Genomic DNA, 21,036 nt, shown 5'->3' with positions numbered 1-21,036 from the left:
CTTTATCATGAAAGTGAAAAACAACCTACACAATGGGAGAAATTATTTAGAAACCATTTATCTTTAAGTGTTTAATATCCAGAATATATAAAGGAACCTACAACTCAAAAACAAAAAGACAAACAACCAAATTAAAAAGTGAACAAAAGATTTGAATAGACACTTCTCCAGAAAGGATATACAAATGACTTAAAATCACATGAAAAAATGCTCAACATCATTAGCTATTAGGTAAATGCAAATCAAAACCACAATGAGATATCATTTCACACCCACTAGAATGACTACTATTAAAAAATAGAAAATTACAAGTGTTGGTGAGGGCATGGAGAAAGAACACTTATTCATTGCTGGAGGGAATGTAAAATAATGCAGCCATTGTGGAAGACACTTTGGCAGTTTCTCATACAGCTAAGTATATAAATACCACATAACCAAGTAATCCCACTACTAGGTATATACCCCCCAAAACTGAAAGTAGGGACTCAAATAGATATTTACACATCTATGTTCATAGTGGCATTATTCACAATTGCCAAAAGATCGAAGCAACCCAAGTGTCCATCAACCAATGAATGGGTAAACTAAATGTGGTATATACATACAATGGAATATTATTCAGCATTTTAAAGGAATGAAGTTCTGATTCATGAAGACATGAAGACATGAAGACATCATGTTGAGTGAAATAAGCCAGACATAAAAGGACAACTATTATATGATCTCACTGAGATGAAATAATTAAAATAAGCAAACTCATAGAATCAGAATATATAATATAGGTTACCAGGGTCTTGGGTTGGGGGTATGGAATAGGGATTTAATGATTAAATTTACAGAATTTCTTTTTGGGTTGATGATATAGTTTTTGTAATGGTTGGTAGCAATGGTAGTGCAAGATTGTGAAGGTAATTGACAGTGACTAATAATGTATGTAAATGTGGTTAATAGGGGAAATTTTAGGTAGTATATATATTACTAGAACAAAATTAAAAGATAACAAAAAGGACTATATGACACAATTAACATTATTGTAAAAAATAGGCTATAGGTAATAGTATAATTATAAAAATATTCTTTCATGAATTATAACAAATGTACTGCACAATTGTAAGTTGTCAATAATAAGGTGATATAAGGGAACTCTGTATTTTATATGTTTTATGCATAATATTTTTGTAAACTTTCAACTTCTCTAACAAAAAAAATTAATGAAAATTTGAAAACAAAAATGGTAAAACTGGATATCTAGGTAGAAATATGTTGGGGAACTTGTATTATTTTTTATTAGGTTTGTAAATTTCTTGTAAGTTTGGAATTATTTCAAAAGAAAGCGTTGTTTTCTTTTTTCAAAACAGACAATGCCTAACAAGGCGAAGGCTTTTTATTTTTTATATGACTAGTGTATATTTATTTATATACAGACAGGGTACAATGTAATGTACAACCTTGCTAAAAGCTCTTTCAAGCTGAAAACACCAATAAAAACTTTTATTGTTGTCCCCCATGTGTGTTTTTAAACTCGCACCTGTATACATAAACTTTTTACAAAGTATCTTAACTATAGTTCAGTTTGGCAAAATATCTCTTTGCACAAAACTGTACATATTTTACTGCATAGTCAGTTCTCCTAATTTAATAATAAAATTCTACTTTTCCTTCTCTCTGGAGGGCAGATCCATATGCTGGGTTAAAGCCCACAGAATTTTTCTTCATTTAAGTAGAGCCATCCATCATATGCCACTTAAAAAACTTCTATTTATTTATTTACCCTAATTTAAAAAAAAAAATTGGTGTCCCTGGCTAAGTTCCAGAATTGTCAGTTGTGATTGTTACACTGGAAACATCCAGGAAATTGAAATCATGAGGCCTGAGTCACACTACATGTCTTCCAGAGTGGTGGAGATCTTAAAATACTACTGTAAACAACATTTTCACATTTCTCAGGGCCAGAAGTTGCTCTTGAAATGCTGGGGAATTCCAAAAGGAAGGATCAGAAGAGGCACAAGGATTGTCTTTCCTCTCATTTGTCCTACATCAGTGCGATGGAAACCATTCCTTGGTTGGAGAGTTGCCTTCTCTCTTCCTTTATTGCTTCTGTGAGGCTGAGGTGGGGGCACAGAGGAAGGGTAAAGCTACACTCTAGTGGTTGAGTGCTCACGGAGTAAATTCATACTGTCTGTCCTTCACTGAAGGTGCTGAACATGTGCAAAGGCAGCATGCCTGTCAGTGTGTTTGGAGTCATGGTGATAGTACTGGGTGTTGTTTTAGTCAGGGTTCTCTAGGGAAACAGAATCAACAAGAGATATGTCAATAGTATGCACTTTTATAAGAGTCTCTCATGAGACCATGGGGATGCACAAGTCCAGATTCCAAGGCAGGTTGCAACCAGGGGCTCCAATGAAAGTCCAGTGAAGGTTCTTGACGAGTTCTGGGAGATGGTGGCTGTCCAAACACGAGCTGGGAAATTCCTCTGAATGCTGGAATCACTTCCCCTTTTAAGGCATTCAAATGATTGGATAAAGTGTCATTTATTGCTGATGGCAATCTCCCTGATTGATGTAATTGTAATCAGCTATCTATGATTTACCATTGCAGTAAAGTCAATGACTAAAGTCCATAAATGCCCTTGTACTACAGTTAGCCCATTGCTTGTTTGACCAAACAACTGGGCACAATTACCTGGATGAGTTGACGCAATAGCCTAACCACCACAGGTGTCATAAGTGGGATGTCTTCCAGATACCTATACAGCATAAGCATGTAGTCTGGAAGGCATGTGAGCCGCAGGGTGTCATGAGCTTGCAGTGACTCACACTCACAGTTGTGCTCCAGCCGTTTCATCTGGAGCAACATCATATCTGCATTTTGGATGTTTGTGATGATGTTTGTGGTGTTCCTCTGGGGGCTGGGGCACCTGCGCATTTTGTAAAAAGGCCCCCTTGTCCTTTTTGTAGTAGAGCACTGTGAAGGCCAAGATGCTGAGGAAGAGGAGAGACATGCCCACAGTAATGATGCTTAACGTGGTGGTGTAGTCCTGTTTGATTTCAGTGAGCATGGCCATGTCCTCAGGCCCCATTTTGTGGTTCTTGGAGCGTTTGGGATTGTTGGCCTCTGTGATGACCAGGAGTTTGGTGGTTGGCCATATCTTCACAGAAGGCTTTTTCTTTTTATCATTTGTTTTTTGGTTCCTTCAATCCCCCTTCTTTCTGCCTAGAACTTGGGTGGGATGTCTGGAGGTGCAGCATTTATTTTATAACCCTAAGGAAGAAAAGTACACACTAATAATGGTGAAGCAGGAAAACAGAAGAAGACTCGCACTTCATAATAGCCTTGACCAGCCACAGAGCCTGAATTCCTTAACCTGAGTATCTTTTTACATGAGAAAAACACACCCCTTACTTGTTTAAGTACTGCTGGTGGGGTGTTCTAGTGCGCATGGCCAAAAGCATTCCTCACACAAATATCCCACAGGGTTGTGATGGGAAATAAGCAGTGTATTTAAAGCCCCAATATCACCTTATACTTGATAGTTGATCAATAAATAGCAGCCACTACTATTGCAGACCCCTGAATAAAAATCAATCTCCCTAGAAAGACTAAGCGCTTCTGAAGGCAGGGACCAAGAAAGTGGTCTGGAAATGTAATTGAGGTAGATATATAAAGCTGAACTGAACTGACATGAATTCTCTCCTGGGCAAAAATATTATAAATTTAGGAGATCTAGGAGAGGATAGATGCTTCAATCTGCTGTCAGTGCAGTAAATAGAAAACACTCTAGCCATTTTAAGCAGAAAAGGTACTTAATACAAGAATTAGGTGTGTCTTTGGAAGGCATTTGTTGTGTGAAAGTCAGGGTTCTGTCACAAGGCTATTGAATAAACAAATAAATCCCTGAAGCTGTCAGGGATCTGCCGCTGCTGCCACCACAGTTGACTCAGATCCCATGAAGCTGGACACTGGAAGTCTGAGTCCAGCTACTGCCCCAGCCAGCAAACCATCGCTTACCAGCAGTTAGATGACCTCCACCTCTCTTCTTACTTCCAGGTATCATTTGAGTGCCCTTTACTGGGTAGAAGCAACTTTGAATCCAGGAACTTAGCTGCAAAGTAATCTGAGAAACATTGTTTTAAGCTTTTCAACCTCTCTAGCTAGCACAAGGTAGAATGGAGGTTGAGGGGCCAATCTTATACAGTAGGGATGTGAGGAAAGGATACAGCTATAGGAGTGGGGCAGAGGAAAGATGTGTTCCATATTTTTCTTGCTGTGTAGTTGGAGGAGACCATGAAAGGGGACCAAACAGTATTTTCTAATCACTGATGTTTTTTTAAGAATAAATTTTGACAGGCATGCTGACAGTTCCTGGGACAGGAGTAAAGCAGACCACATACTCATATGCATTTCATTCTCTTAGTGAAACAAAAGAAAATAAGTGTGAGCTAGAGGAAGCCATAGCAAGGAGAGCAGCCTTGGTGAACTGACATGCTCCTGTCAGTTTTCATTTGCTCGGCTCCATTGCACTTTAGAGTGGGTACATAAGAGAGGCCAGGGAAGAGAAGGGAAGCTAGTGCTGCCCTCCCACACTGCTGCCTCAAGTTAGATTTGGTCAGGGAGACTTGTTTGAGACTTGGGTTGTAAGCATATGAGGCCTTAGAATCTAATCAGCACCCAAAGCAAGCCTTTACAGTTTCCATATCACTGTGTGCCAGGCCTTGTGCTTATCGCTTTGTATATGTGTTTCATTCAATAGTCAGCAAATATTCATTTGACAAATATTAGAAAGATACAAGTTCTTTTGTATAGTCGGCTGTGGTCTAGGTGAACAAAAGAAACAACACTGTCTGCCCATAAAATAAGTATGAATGAGTTCCATGACAGTAAGGTGCAAAAAGTTCACCATTTTTTAATGGAGAAGTTGAAAATATTCAATAATCAATTGCATTCATATACAGTAGCAATAAATACTTGTAAAATATAATTTTAATACATCATCAAAACAGCAAAACCAAATAAAACTAGAAGTTGAGGATAACTCTAACCAAAACATTCAGATCCTTTAATGGAGAAACTTTAAAAACACTACTTAAAGACTTAAAAACAGACGTAAATAAATGTGGGTAAATGGAGATATGTATCATGTTAATGTGTAGGAAAATCTAAGTTGTAAAGATATCACTTTTTCCCAAATTAATATATAAAACCAATACAGTTTGGGGCAAAATCTCAATAGTGTTTTTCACAGAACCATGGAAACTAATATTTGTACAGAATGGTGAAGGATTAAAAACAGCTAAGAGAATGTTAAAGGAAAAAGAGGAGGAACTTCCCCAACCAGCTATCAAGATTTAATATATTAAAAACAACAACAACAACAATAAAAAAAGACTACAGCAACAACAGCAAAAAGAATTCTACATCATGATCAAGTGGGTTTTATCCAGGGTGTTCAAAGGTGTTTCAGCTCATGAAAATCAATGAGTGTAATAAGCCACATGGATATATTATATAAAAAAAGATTTAATATAAAGCTATGGTAGTTAAGAAAGTGTGGCATTAGAATAAACACTGGCAAATAGAAAAATGCCATAGACTAGATAGCCCAGAAACTTATTTATGCCTATGTGGATATTTGCTATAAGATAAGTGGTGCTGAAAATTTGGTTATTCACATGTAAAACATTAGATCTGCAGTTTATACCATACATAAAAATTAATTCCAGATAGAATAAAGACCTAAATATGTAGAGAAAAGCTTAAAATCTTTTAAAGGAAAATATAAGAAAATAGCTATATGAACTTGAAGTAGGAATGGATTTATTAAATTAAAAGGAAAAACCATCAACAATAGAGGAAAAATGGATAAATTCAACTACATTAAAAATAAAACTTTTGTACAAAAATGATTTCACAATTGAGAAGTCAACTTATTAACTGGGAGAAGATCTATGCAATGCATTAAAACCAATACAAGGTCAATGTATACAATATATAAAGAACTTCTACAAATCAATAAAAAAGAGAACAGCTATGCAAAGGAGAAAAAATAGTCAACAAGAAAATAACAAAAAAGGAAACTTTAGTGGTCAATTGAAAGGAAAAGGTGCATGGCCTCATATCAAAGATATGGAAAATTAAAACAATATTATATATATTTTTACACTCACTGGATTGACAAAAATTAAGAAACCCAATAAAATGGGGGCTCTTAGACAACCACTTTGGAAAGGAGCCACTAAATGTAAGATGTGCATACTCTACTATGACTCTACTAATGACTCTACTATCATCCATCAACAGATGAATGGATAAACGAAATGTGATATATATGTGGACTATTACACAGCCATAAAAAGGAATTAATTTCTGATACATGCTATAACATGAATGATCATGTTGAGTGAAATAAGCAATACAAAAAGTCAAATATTTTATGATCTCATTTATATGAAATACTTAGAATAAGAAAATTTCATGAAACAGAATATAGATGAAAGATGACCAGGGCCACAGTGGGGGAGGGGACTGTTATTGCTTAATGGGTACAGTTTGAAGTAATGAAAAAGTTGGAGTGAAGGGTGATGGTAATGGTGGCACAATGTCGTGGAAGTAATTAATACTACTGAACTGTACACTTGAAAGAGGTTAAAATGTTGAGTTGTATATATGTACCACAATAAAAAGTTCTAAAAATTCTACCAACTAAATAGACACTCTCATATGTGTACATGAGAAGATATGTACAAAAATATTCATTTCAACATAGTCTGAAATAGAGGAATACTGGAATCATCATAAGTGTTCATTAACAGGAAAATGAATAAATAAATTGTAGTAGAATCAGGAGCAACATAGGTAAATCTTGTAAAATATCAGTGAAAAAAATCAAACTGTAGAAGGATATACAGGTATGATACAATTTATATAAAGTTTTAAAATATGCAAAACAATCTCCTATATTGTTTACAGACACATGTATATCCAAAGTATTAAAATATTCATAGGAATGACAAGGAAGAAGGGAAGAGAAGGGCATTGAAGATTGACCTAGAACGCCTTCAACTTTTTAAAAATTTCAACTTTTACAGATTGAAATGAAATGTTATCTGTAATATTTTATTTCAATCTGTAAAAAAAGATCTGAAACAAAGATGGCAAAGTGTTAAGATGTGACAAGCTGAGTGATAGGCACATGAATATTTATTTTATATACATAAATGCACATATTCTTATAAATACTTATATATAAGTATATTTTATTTCTTTTGGTACCTGAACTATCTCCTAATTTTAAAAATTATACAGAAGAGAGATGCCATGGGGGTCAGCCCTCTGTCTCAGGCATGGGACATCCCAGGCATGCTGAGTCTTTGTCTCATCTCCAGCCTTCTTGATATAACCTGACTCTATAAAAACCCTCTTTGCAGAGCAAAGGGTTCGAACAGCCATATCAAAACAGTCTATTGTCAACTGGTTACATGCACAACTGGGATCCTAGCAAAGGCTTTTTTTCAGGTATAAGTGCTAACATTCCAATTTGATGGAGCTGGTTGATGGTAAAGATTCTTGCATCTGTGCCACCAGCAGCCTTCATTGATGTGCTGTCTGCCTCTTCACATTTGGCAGGGAGCATCTTCTCTAAATCCTCTCCCTCATTCCTTGTCTCTTTCTCACTCATAATCTTTTCTCTTTTCACTTTATCATTTTTAGCTTTGTATTACAAAAACTTTCAAACATATACAAAAGTAGAGGTAACAGTAAAATGAACCCTCAATATCTATCACCCAATTTCAACAATTAGTAATATTAATATTTTGCCAATCTTATTTCATCTATCACCCTGATATTTTGCTGCAGTATTGCAAACCAAATCCCAGACACCATTTCATTTCATCCATGAATACATAGGTATTATCAGGTGACTTTTGGGCCCCACTGTTTAGAGGTTGCCACATAATTCAAACACACAAATAAATAAATTAATTAAAGAACATGTGAGCACCTCTTTCACTCTGTATGTGGGACTGAATCACATACCCCACAAAAGATACATTCAAGTCTCAATGCGTATTCCTGGGGTTGTGAATGTATTTGTAAACAGCATCTTTGAATTTGTTAAGGTGAGTCGGGGTTTAGACTCATTTGTGAATAGGATCTTGTTGGTGTCAAACTGAGTGAGTGTGGGCTTTAATCCCTGTTACTGAGACCTTATTAAGAGAGGAAATTCAGAAGCAGTTAGAAAAGTCAGAAGTCAGAGAAAACCACGGAAGGAGACCATGTGAGGGAGGCAGAAATGCAAGCCAACGACCTCAAGGATTGCAGCAAACCAGCACCAGAATGATAAAAACTTCAGGGAAAAGGCATGGTCCATAGGACCTTGATGTCAGACTTCTTCAAAACTGTGAGACAGTAAATGTTGGTTGTTTAAGCCAACCCATTGTGTGATGTTCATCATAGCAGCTCTGGCAAACTAAGACACTCATGCATGTTTCAGCACTCAGCCTGGCACAAACCACCCATTGCCCTGTCATCTGCTCCTGTGACTAACACTGTTCATTCCCAGGCACTTTTCAACAACTCTTGCCCCAAAGCTCCCAGATTAAAGGTGTCCACATCCAAATACTGAGCAGGCACATGAACTGTGCTGTTTCTGAGGTTGGAAATGGCTCCACTGCTGAAAGTCTACAGGATATTAGCTGCAGAAGCACGTAAGTGGAGAAAAGACAAATTAACTTGTCAAATCCTTTCTCTTAGAGAGGGTGAATGCAATAGATGCTTGTATAATGAACTACCTGACCCAGTAGTACCAAGAGACCATTTTTTGCTTCTCTTCTTATTCTAGTTAATGGTTCTGGAGGCACTCATGAATTAGCACTTATTTACAAGAGTGATACATAGTGACTGAAGAAAGTTTTGAAAAATTCATATTACTCTTAAACTTGTATATTCCTGGTCTGGGTATAATAACACTGAAGTATGATGCTAACTCTTTACTTGGAAACTAGATAGAAATTGAATGTGAAACTTGTGGATATTTTTTAATAAAAATACTTTAAAATGTAATTAATTTTAAAAAATAATTAAAAATTCAACTAGTTAAATAACTTGGCTTTAAACTTTTGATACTCATTACAGTTTGTATTTTGCCTTTTACCTTAAGAATAATTTAGAATATTTCAAACCAGGGCTCAGCAAACTTTTTCTATAAAGGTCCAGATAGTAAATATTCTATGCTTGCAGGCCTCATATAGCATATGATCTCTGTCATGCTTTCTTCACTTTTGCTTGCTTGTTTGTTTTTACAACTCTCTAAAAATGTAAAAACCAACCACAATGAGATATCATTTTATAGCCTCTACGATGGGTAAAATTAAAAAGACAGACAATAACAAGTGTTGACAAGGATGTGGAGAAATTGGGATCCTCTTAAACTGCTAGTGGGGATATAAAATGGTACGGCAGGGAGTAGGTGCTGCTCAGTGGTTGAGTTCCCACTTAACACTTATGAGGTCTGGGGTTCAACCCTTGGTACCTCCTAAAAAATAAAAAAATAAAAAATTATATGGCTACCATATGACCCAGCAATTCTACTCTTAGGTATATACCCAAGAGATTTGAATACATATGTTCACACAAACACTTGTGCACAAACGTTCATCGCTGAGGATGGATCAGATGGTCCATGGAATTGGAGGTAGGGTTTGGGGGAAGCAGGTGAACATGGGAGATTGTCAGGGACATGGTTGAAACTATAATGTTGAGAAATAAATAAAATAAATCTTTAAAAAACAACAACAACAAAAAAATCACTGCTGGGGAAGGGGGAAACATGTTTGACGTTGGGTATATACCCTATATTGTATATGTGACTTTACTGTGATCTAAAACTTTTTTGAAGACAAAATTAAAAATTAAAAAAAAAAGGATGTAGACACTGAGGAAGGAATGGAAGAAATTGCCTTGAGACTGTACGTACAGGGCAACACCTATTACAGTGATAAAAGGCAAAACATCCAAAACAAACTTTTATGGTATTTCCCGTTTTTAATACCCCAATTTATTTTTTACTTTATTTTAGTTTTTCTAAATTAGCATGTATTCTATTTGTAATCTTTAAACCTATCATTACTATTTCATTTTCCTACTAATTGAATTTGGTAATATATTAGATTTCACTTTTGAAGAAATTTTGGATCACAGAGGGGTTTAACTATGGGGAGGAACACTGGTGTGGGGGGTCATTGATGGGGGACGCATGGGTGGGAAGGAGTTCTCCAGGGCATGTGTATCGGGTATAGAAATATGTTCAGATATTTGTTGTGTTGTTGATGTGGGAGGAGTGTGGAGGTATGGGGAGTGGGGTATATGGGACCCTCTTATATTTTTTATTGTAACATTTTGTGTGATCTATGTATCTTTAAAAAAAAAGACAATTAAAATTTTTGTTAAAAATGAATGGTGGCGATGGTAGCACAATATTGTTTATAATTAACACCACTGAATTACATATTTGGATGTGATAAAAAGAGGAAATTTGAGGCTGTATATATGTTACCAGAATAAAATTTTAAGACAAAAAGAAACACAAAACATAAAACAGAAACAAAAAAAGGGAAGCAACTCAAATATCTATCAACTGATGAATGTGTGAGCAAAAGATTGTATATCGATACAATGGAATATTATTAAGCCTTAAAGGAATGAAGAAATTATTTGTGTTACAACTGAGATGGACCTTGAAAACATGCTCAGTGAAAGAACCCAGACACAGAGACCGCATCTAGTATGATTCCGTTCATATAAATACCCAGGAGACAGAAAGTAGATTAGTGGTTGCCAGGGATTACGGGAAGAGGAGACTGGGGAGTGATTGCTAATGACTACAGGATTTTTTGGGGGTGATGAAAGTGTTCCAGAATTTAAAAGTGGTGATGACTGCAATTCTGTGATTATACTAAAACCACTGAATTGTATACTTTAAAGGGGTAAATGTTATGATGATATCCTAGTTTCCCCGCTTCTAAAACAAATACAGTACAATGGGTTGGCCTAAACAATGGAAATTCATTGGCTTGTGGTTTTGAGGCTAGGAGAAATCCAAAATCAAGGCATCAGCAAAGCAATGCATTCTTCCCGAACACTGTGGTGTTCTGGGGCTGGCTGACAGTGATCCTTGTTCCTTGGCTTTTCTGTTACATGGCGACAGAAATGGTGGCACCTTCTCCTTTCTCCTCCTGGTTCTGTTGACTTCCAGCTTCTTCCTGTGGCTTTCTCTTTCTATGTCTGAATTTCACTTTGCTTATAAAATCCTAGTAATCTGGATTAAAGCCCAACCTGATTCATTTGCACCTTACCTTAACCAAGGTCACATTTTCAGGAGCTCCTATTTACAATGGGTCCAAACCCAGCAGAATTGGACTAAGACCAAGAATATGTCCAAACTGGACTAAGACCAAGAATATGTCCAAACTGGGATACACAATTCAATTCACCATAATATGTGAGTTATATTCCAATAAAATTGTTATAAAAATATAAAAAACATTTTTAGCTCAAGAACTATGCAAAACCAGGCCAAATGATGGATCTGGTGTGCAGGCTAGTTTGTCATCCCTTGTTTTAGATTAAAAATAACCTTCTTAAAGAGCATATAGGAAAAAAGTTTAAATTTCTACTCTTGCTCCAAGCTTCATAAATATTAAAAAATATAATATCTAATCTATATTCAAATCGTCTTGATTTTCTCAAAAGTATCATTTAACATATTCATTCCCCTCCTCCCAAGGTCTGTCCTCTCTTGTGTCTGGTCCCTAGAGCTGGTAGTTGGTTCTTCTCTGTTCATAGTTTAATCTGCTTCCATTGTGATGGGGAAAGGAGAAAAGGGAGATCCACATGTGACGGGTCTTGGTAACTATGACAAATGCCACACAATTAGTTGGCTTAACAACAGGAATTTATTGGCTCACAGTTTCAGAGTCTAGAAACTGGGGTCTTCCTGGGGTTGGTAGCTTCTGGCTGGCTGCCAATCCTTGGGTTCCTTGGCCTTCCAATCTCACATGGTAATGTCCTCTCCTCTCTCTGCCAGGTTCCATTGACTTCCAGCCTCTCACTCCTTCCTGCAACTTTCTCTTTGTAAGGCCTCCAGTAAAAGTATTAAAACCCATTCTGATTCATTTGGCCCTTCTTCAACTAAAAATAACATCTTCGAAGGGTCCTATATACAATGGGTTCATACCCACAGAAATGTATTAAGATCAAGAGCCTATCTTCTCTGCCACACACACCTTTGACACTGTAAGATTAATATCCCAAGCACATAAATCCTGGATATTTTGTGTAATTAAGGTGATGATGGTGAAACCTGTAATGGTGCTTGCAGGTGGTGATGATGGGGAGGATGATTTTGATGGGGATGGTGGTGGAAGGGGACAGAGTGCTGATGCTGATAATATTGATCAACTATGGAATGATTACCAGAAGGGGCATGTTTTAGAAGAGTCTTTTTCACTAGCAATTTTGCTATTTTCTCTTATTCTTGAGTTAGCCTGGAAAATGAGTCTCTGCCAGGGTCTAGGCAAGTAGGAGTCTGGAGTAATATTTAGAGTTCTATTTTATGATTTTATGGAACTGCTGAAAAGGTCAAGAACATTTCTTTAAATGTCAATGGCCTGAGGGTCCAATTACCCAGGGGAGGACATTCTTGGAAGAGGAGCTTTGTACTATGTCTGGCAGAATGGTGTGGGAGGAGCTCAGCAAGTAGGGAGCCATGGGGTGGCCTCAGGCTTTCAAGGGAGAGGGTCCCAAGCAGAACATAGGAGGACAGGCTTAGGCAGGAACTGTCGATGCATTTTCTGAACCGGGAAGGCTCATTAGAACTGCCTTCTCCAAATATGGCTTGCTGTTTCCTCCACTTCTTATCAGGTTGAATCCAGGGGGGTTATGGGAGTCCAAGGAACCAGACTTGAGCTGGAAGTGGTGCACCTTCTCTTCTCAAACGCCAGACTGTGGAGTCCCCAGACTAATTACTCTGTGTAGATCCCTGGGACTGATCTGTGCAAGCCCAGCAACTGCATTACAGATCATGTTTCCAAACCCCTGAACAGGTGTTTACAAACTTTAATGAACATAGGCCTCTCCTAGAGAAATACGGATTCCCGAGCCCCACATATAGCAATTTGGAGGCAAAAAAAACCTATAATAAATGAACATATTTTTATAATTTGTAAGGAGATGTCATAGGAGATAGGCATATTGTTAAAATTCATATTTCTAGGTACCCTCCAACCCCAATGAATCAGTATCTGGAATGGGGCATGGGGAGGAGGTGGTGGGCCAAGAACTTGCACTTACAGCAACTTTTTCAGGTGATTTTGAGGCTGGTCATCTTCAGGCCTCCCTGCTCTGGATCGAGGACACAGGAGCTTCCTTAGGGTCCACAAGGCCTCTGTCCTGAAACATAAGGCTTTTGTGAAAAGAATAAAAAGGGCCTGGACATCAACCTGCATGGGGGTTTGTTGGGGCTCTAGGGGTAATTCTGGACCCATCTTGGTGTGGTTTCCCACCTCTGAAGGTTAACTAGTGTGGTTTGGGGCTTAGGCCACCTCCCTCTGGGCATTAGGGGAAGCGGGAGCTCCTCTTTTCTCTTCCATTTGCTGAAAGATTAGATCTCCTCAAGAGGACAAAGAATTGGCCCCTCCAGTGTTGATTATGACTTAAGGTAAACAGGCTGAAAGAGTCACCATCAAGCTTTCATATCACCCATCCCAGCACCCGAAGAAGGGATCAGGACCAGCAAGAACCAATACATTTGCCTGGAGAATCTGCTGTCCCCTGCAAATCTCTCCTTGGGGAAACTGGGTCTGTTGTAGCTCCCAGCAGCAGACTTGGAATTGAACACTAGCTCTGCCACATCCTAATTGAGTGATAACCATGAGCAAATTGCTTAACCCATTGGGCTTCCATTCCCTCCTCTGAAAAGAGGGATGCTAGTATTCACTTCAGGGAGTAGTGGAGAGGTTTCAATGAAATAATGAATGTTAAAAGGTTAGCCCAATGCCTGGCACATGGTAAGTGGCCTGTAAATGCAGGTTCAGTGATTATTATTAGACATCTGAGAGGTCTGAGGGGAGAAGATTCCAGGTAGAGTTTCTGGTCCCGGCCATCTTTCCCCTGAGCACACAAGGCTGGCATGTGTGTGGGTGCCTGTGTGTCTGAGTGTGCTTGCACATGCATGCCCACATCTTTGATCCTCCTTATTGCATCCTTCCACCATCACTACCATTCCTACCAGCAAGCAGCTGAGCCAAATTAGAGGGAGTGAAGCTGAAATGTGTTTGCCAATATCCCATACCCAGTCATGACCAGCTCCTAAGAAGAGATGTCTGTGCTGATCCAGAACATTGATTTGGGACCTCAGAGAAGTTGTCTAAGATCCAACAGGTAGTAGTAAATGTTGACATCTAATTCCAACTCAGGTATAGCTAACTTCAAATCCTGGGTTCTTATTTTTGGGCTGTATTTCTAGACACTAAGTAAAGCTAAACAGGATAAGTGCGTGCCAGGATGAGATGGTAGGTCGGGGTTACTAGGACTAACACTGGGCATTACAGGTAAGAGTGTCCACAAGTCAGGATGACTGGTTAGGGGCTGTAGACAAGGGAAAGAAATACTCCTAGTGCCCCATGTTCTCACTGAACCAGAATTGATGAGGATGATGTTTGCAAAGCTTCTCCACTGGGACCTACAAAAAAGTTCTATAGTCCTCTTTATGAGAGAACAGATGAAGTAGATGCCTATTGATTTGTCTCTCCAGTCCTCCTCTTAATCTCTGGGGAGAACAGCCCCCCCCTTCTTGTTCACAAACTGCTCCTTCCCCCTTTCCACCCATAGTGTTCCCATGGGAGTGGCCATTTTGTAACTTCATCTTCTGGTCATAGTTGACCATGACCCAAGCTCAGCCAATCACACTTCTTCCCTGAGAGTTTTTGAACTGGTACTGAGATAAAGAGTCTCTCTTCAGGAGGTGACACTGTGAGGGGTGAGGCTAAGGATGTAGAGGAAGCCGTTCTGTAGTGAAAGGGAAGCAGAGACAAGGGATGGTGATGGAAGGAGAAGATTCCTGGCAGCATTCCAGATTTGGGTTCACATGTTCCTGAGGCCCAGGCCTGGCAGTGTCCCATACTGGCTGTGGCTGGCCCTCAGAAGGGACAGCCTGGTACTGCTATCAGTAAAATTTCCCTTTGTGCCAATCTAGTATGAACTGGGTACTGTCCTTTGCCACCAAGAGATCTGATCATTCCATCCTGTCATCCATCACTGCCACATAAGGAAGATACAGTCAGCATGTCCCACAAAGTTGGGGCGGTAAAGTCAACCAGAGTGGCCCAGGTGCCTGATGGTGACATAGGCCAAGTGTAGGAGGTATTGGGACTGGAACAGCTGGTCCCAGTTCTGGGCTTCAGAGTCCTGGTCAGAAGCCAATCTTCTGGACTAGTCTGGCTCCTGGTATCCAAGAGGGAAGCCAAAGAGGTTGGACTTAGAGATGGATGCTCTAAATTTGTCATCACCCAGATGCCTGAGCCAAGAATGATGCCTTTCCTGTGACCCAAGCAGCAGGGCTGACTTTCACAGAATCATAAACATAACCAGTCTTTCCCTGGGAGTCTGGGGCCTGATGGGGTCCCACTGGAACCCCTCAGTCAGAAGTGCTTCATGGAGTTAGGGAGGGACAAAAGGAAGGAAGAGGAAGGACAGAGAAGGAGAGGGAGAGGAAAAAGAGGTACCCTGGAAGGGACAACGAAGGAGACATTGAAGAGGAACCTACTGAAAAGTCCATTTTTATTTCCTTCTGGCTGGTTTGTTTCCTCCTCCTGTCAGCAGTTTAGACAGGAAAGGGCTTTCCCCCTTTTCCGTCCTCCAGCAGAAACCATGGATTTTATTCTCCTCTCAAGAAAGATCTTCTCTGCTCAGCTGGAAGGAGTGATCAGGACTGTGAGGTTGAGCAGCAGGCTCTGAGCAGAGCCTGGGGTGAGCGATTTAGCCCTTAGAGCCACCCTTTGACTCAGCTACTCCCTGGGGGCTTCTAGGTCCTGGGAGAGGATCCTTGAGGATGCCCTGCAAGGCAGAGGGCTGGAGCCTGACGTTCTTGTTCCATACTGGAGACACTTCTGAGAACTTTGGCCTCAATTTGCTGCCTGTGAAAGGGGGATTGTGACTAACTGAAATGGTCCAACAGCTGCTGTGCTGGGTGGTCTCCTGACAGGGGTTCAGAACAGTAAGGAAGTGTCAGTGCCCTGCCATCTCCCTCACACACACTACCCCACCTCTTTTGGGCTGACAGTGGGCTTTCCCATGTGCATCTCCTGGCAGGGTCACAAGAATCCTCAAGTCATAACCATCACCTTCATCCCAGGGAGGATACGGAGCAGAGTGGGGGCTCACCTGTTCAGAAACGCACAGCATATCACCCTAGAACCTGTATCTTAGTTAGCTTGAGGTGTGATCGTAAAGACCACAAATGGATTGGTTTAAACGAGAGTTTATGAACTCATGGTTTTGAGGCTAGAAGAAGTCTGAAATGAAGATGTAAGCCAGGCTTGCTTCCCTGGTGCTGGGTCCCAGCAATCCTTGGCATTCCTTGGCTTGCACGTCTACTGCCCATCACATTGGCAGTGTCCCCTCCTTTCTGGCTTGTTACTTCCAGGTCCTTTTTATAAGGTCACCAGTAATCCAGATTAAGACCCCCCCCTCATTCAGTTGGGCCACACCTTAACTGAAAACAACACCTTTAAGAGTCTTATTTACCATAGGTTTATACCCACACCAAAAAATGTGGATAAAGATTACGAACATGTGTTTGTTGGTGTAATAACTCAACCTCCTACAACTGGGTTCTGTCCACTGCGCCATTCTGCCTTCTCCTGCAGCCCTGTCCTCACCCCTGTGACTCTTGTGACTTGGTGGGCCCCACCTGGTCACACTTCTTTATCTGAGCATCTCTAACTTTTGTCATGTACTGACTTTTTCTCCTCATGCTTCAGCCTCTCCTGACTAGAGTGAGCTGGCAGACGTCTGAGACTGTGTCTCTCTACCCCCTCATCTTTGGCCCCTTCCCCTGCCTGACGACACAGTGGCACTCTGAAATCAGGGAAAGTGAAGGCTGACTGGGCCTGAGCTTACTACGCTGTGGAAAACGACTTGGATCCCACCGTGCCTCTCTCCCTTTCTTTTCCAGTCTTCCTACACACCTCTGAGGACTCTCCAAGGCAGAACCCAAAGCTGGTTAACCCCCAGGGTGCTTGAGAGGAAGGGAGGGAAGAGAAGGCTTTTCATTAAAAAAAATTTTTTTAAGATTTATTTTTTTATTTATTTCTCTCCCCTTCCCACTGCCCCTCCCCCCCCCCCCGCCCAGTTGTCTGCTCTCTGTGTCCATTCCCTGTGTGTTCTTCTGTGACCACTTCTATCCTTATCAGCGGCATGGGAATCCGTGTCTCTTTTTGTTGCGTCATCTTGCTGTGTCAGCTCTCTGTGTGTGCGGCGCCATTCTTGGGCAGGCTGCGCTTTCTTTCGCGCTGGGCAGCTCTCCTTGTGCGTGGGGCTCCCCTACGCGGGGGACACCCCTGCATGGCACAGCACTCCTTGCGTGCATCAGCACTGTGCATGGGCCAGCTCCACACGGGTCAAGGAGGCTCTGGGTTTGAACCTTGGACCTCCCATGTGGTAGGCAGACGCCCTATCCATTGGACCAAGTCCGCTTCCCCCGCTTTTCATTAAAATTCACATCAAGAGAAATAACTAATCAGAAACTATTTATTGCTTAATTTGGTTTTAAACTTAAGGAAGAGTCCTCATTAGCCTAGGGGTGACCTCAGTAGAGCAGCCCAATTGGGAATGAAAGAATGGGGGAGGGGATCAGAAGCCCCTTCCCCCAACTCTCCAGTTGGCAGTCAGAGATGGTTCTGCACTTCTTGCAGTAGGCTCTGGCTTTGCGATCATTTTCATCCTTCGAACCCCCCTCTTCCAGGAGGCCTGCCCTGCCACCCAGCCATGAACAATGTCTGCACCACTTAGTCTGGATACTAAGTATTCAATGACGTAGCCCAGACTAAGAGCTCCCAGAGAGTAGAAGCTTTCTCCGCCTTCTTCTTGCCATATCCTTTTCCTCCTTCTTTCTCTTCCTTCCCTCCTCCTCCCACTCTTCCCTCTTCTCTCCTTCTGCCTCTTTATCCTCCTCCTCCTACCACCTACATTCCCCTTTCCTTGTCTTTCTTCCCCTACTAACTCTCCTTGTATGGCTAATGGGAGCACCAGATCAGTGGCAGGCTCCAAGGAGACACTAAAGCTCTTGATTATTTCCATCAGCATCCCAATCAATATTTTTCAAGTTCTACTTCCATGCTACTTTCCGCCCAGGAGTAAGAGAGGAGGGAAGTTGGAAACCAGTCATACTCAGAAAGATGGAAGTACTAGAACAGTTTAGCCTGGAGAAAAGAAAATTTTGGAGATAATAACGATTCCTTATATCTCTAAAGGACTGACTCAGCTGAGTGAGCAGCCTTCTCCTGTGCAGGCCAGAAGGACAGACTGGTGCCCAAGCGAAGGTTGTTGGAGAGTCAGAGAGTCAAGCCCAAAGTATGAAAGAGTAATGGCCATCCACTGGTTTTGTTTGCCAGGGCTTCCAGAAACAGCATTCCTCCCTTTGGGGAAACTACCCTCCCACACTCCAGGTGGTTCCAATGGGGCTGCCATTCAGAGTGCCCTGTCTTCTACTCTTGGGTCATTTTACTCCTGTCCATGTCCTTGCGCACAGTGATTGACTTGGGGATGGACATATTGATCCAAAACTGGTCAGTCACAATTCTTCCCTGGGGTTTATGTTCTGTCACTGGGAGAAGGAAGCTCTCTCTTCTGGGTTCACAAAGCTGTGATGATAGAAGCTGAGAGTTGATGGCTGCCTCCTCCCTAACTCACACGAAGAAACAGAGCCAAGAGCTGTGTGGGGGTGGTAGGGGGAGGGAAAGTCCTGATAACATTGTTTAGGTCTCTAGAGTCCTTGAGATTGCCTCCATTCCTGCCTTTCCCAATTTCTCGAGCAAATAAATTCCCTTTTTTGGTGAGCCGGTTGAGCTGAATTTCTGTCACTTCAACTTAAAGAGTGCCTGACTGACGTAAGAGCTTCCTCACAGTCAGAGCTGTCCAAAGGGGGGCTGGGCCGCCTCAGGAGGCAGCAGCTTCCCAAGCAGAGCTGGACAACCTTCTGCCAGGGACACTGTAGAGAAAATTTCTGGATCCAGTTGTGCCAGATAACAGCTAACATTTATCGAGTGCCTGGTATTTTATAACCATTACCTCAATTAATTCCTCACAACACCCCTGTAAGGAAGCATTATTCCTCCCATTTCAGAGATGAGGAAACAGCATCTCGGGAAGGTATGCTAACTTGTCTGAGGTGCGTAGATCCAGGGTCAAATGCAGTCTTTTTGACTCCAGAACTCAGACTCCTTCCTGTAAATGCAGAGATTTGGAGGTCCTTCCACACACCTTCTTGAGAATATCTCTGGCTTCACCAGAGGCGACAGATGTAGACTTGGTTTCTGCGGTCAGCTCAGCAGCTCCTAAATAGGGCCGTCTGTAGACACGGGGCTGCGTCCGGGTGAGCAGAGAGGCACGAGGTCCCAGCGGCCGCTGAGGACAGGCTGCCTGCAAACCATAGGAGTGGAAGAAACCCAGAGGAGGGGAGGGGCCTTCACAAGAGAGGACAGGCCAGCGGGATGCACTGCCTCCAAAGGACCCAGATGGGAAGTTTTCTACCTTTATGTGTGTCACAGGTGCCTTTGGGAATCTGATGGAATCTGCGGACTTTCTCTCAGAAATACAGACATGTGTGCAAATAGACAATGTTTTCCACACAATTTCAGGGACTTCAGAGACCCCCTAAAGGCCATACATAGAATTCTAGTAGCCCTAATCAGGACGCATGAAAAGTTCTCAGGGGCCTGCTCCAGGTCAAGTAGCAGTAGCGAAAAAGATCTCTGTGAAGACAGACCCAGCACTAACAATTAAATTAACCAGCATGCCCTGCTGGGAAGTATGAGTCATGTCTTTGCCCCTTTTCCCTTAGGACCCATCCCGCCCACTTAGCAACTTGCTGACCCACAGGTCTCCTACCTCTACGGCCTGCTCCTGCCTAGGTGAGCGCAGAGGGAAATCTCTGATGAAAATCATCAACCTGAGATGGGAGGGCAGCTGAATACCCCTACATCTTTTCTCAGTCCATGTGTACCCCAACCTACAGCCCTGTCAATCAATCCACCCTCCCCAAAGTTTGGTGAGCTGAAGAGAGAAAAGGACAGCAATTCTTCCCTCCAGGATCCAACAAAGACCTACAGAAAGAGACCTAGATCATGTTGTCCTATAGGATATAAAATGTAAAAATTCAATTCCTCGGTTGCCCTGGACACATTTAAAATACTTAATGGCCATGTGTGGCTAGTGACTGCATTGGGCAGTACAAATATGGAACACTCCCAGGATTGAAGAAAGTTCTACTTCACTGTAGTGCTTTAGATAGAAAAATTCTGAACTAAGACAAAAACAGGCCACTGCTCTGGGGTCAGACTGCCTTAGTTCAAATCCATTTTCCTTCCATTCACTGGCTGAGTGATTTGGGTAAGTTTCTTAACGTCTCTGAACTTCAGATTCCTGCTCTCTAAACTAGGGATAATAATAATGCCCTGCTTAAGGTTTTTTTTGTTTGTTTGTTTGTTTTTCAAAGATTTATTTCTTATTTATTTCTCTCCCCTTCTCCCCGCCCCCCCCCCCCCCAGTTGTCTGCTCTCTGTGTCCATTTGCTGTGTGTTCTTCTGTGACTGCTTCTATCCTTATCAGCTTAAGGGTTTTGTCGTAGTTTCCTAGGGCTGCCATAACAAAGTCACAAACTACAAGGCTTAAAATAACAGAAATTTATTGTCTTACAGTTCTGGAGATTGGATGTCCAAAATCAAGGTGTCACCAGCACAAGCTCCCTCTAAAACCTGGAGG

The 21,036-nt window shown here is 41.2% G+C and overlaps 1 protein-coding gene across 1 annotated transcript in view; it reads right to left on the bottom strand.

The window, feature by feature from the left end:
• Window positions 1-2,135: 2,135 nt before the first annotated feature.
• The window catches only part of LOC131276838 (neuroligin-4, X-linked-like), a 41,372-nt gene continuing 22,471 nt past the window's right edge, over window positions 2,136-21,036 (bottom strand). Inside the window, 4 exon segments of the mRNA XM_058290414.1 lie at window positions 2,136-2,179; window positions 2,182-2,281; window positions 2,716-2,934; window positions 2,936-3,148. Coding sequence (XP_058146397.1) covers window positions 2,136-2,179; window positions 2,182-2,281; window positions 2,716-2,934; window positions 2,936-3,148 — 576 coding nt within the window.

Source organism: Dasypus novemcinctus, chromosome 3, assembly GCF_030445035.2.
Source record: "Dasypus novemcinctus isolate mDasNov1 chromosome 3, mDasNov1.1.hap2, whole genome shotgun sequence".
Classification (NCBI taxonomy): Eukaryota; Metazoa; Chordata; class Mammalia; order Cingulata; family Dasypodidae; genus Dasypus; species Dasypus novemcinctus.
The sequence above is the reverse complement of the archived record's forward strand: the minus strand, read 5'-3'. Positions and strand labels throughout refer to the sequence as shown.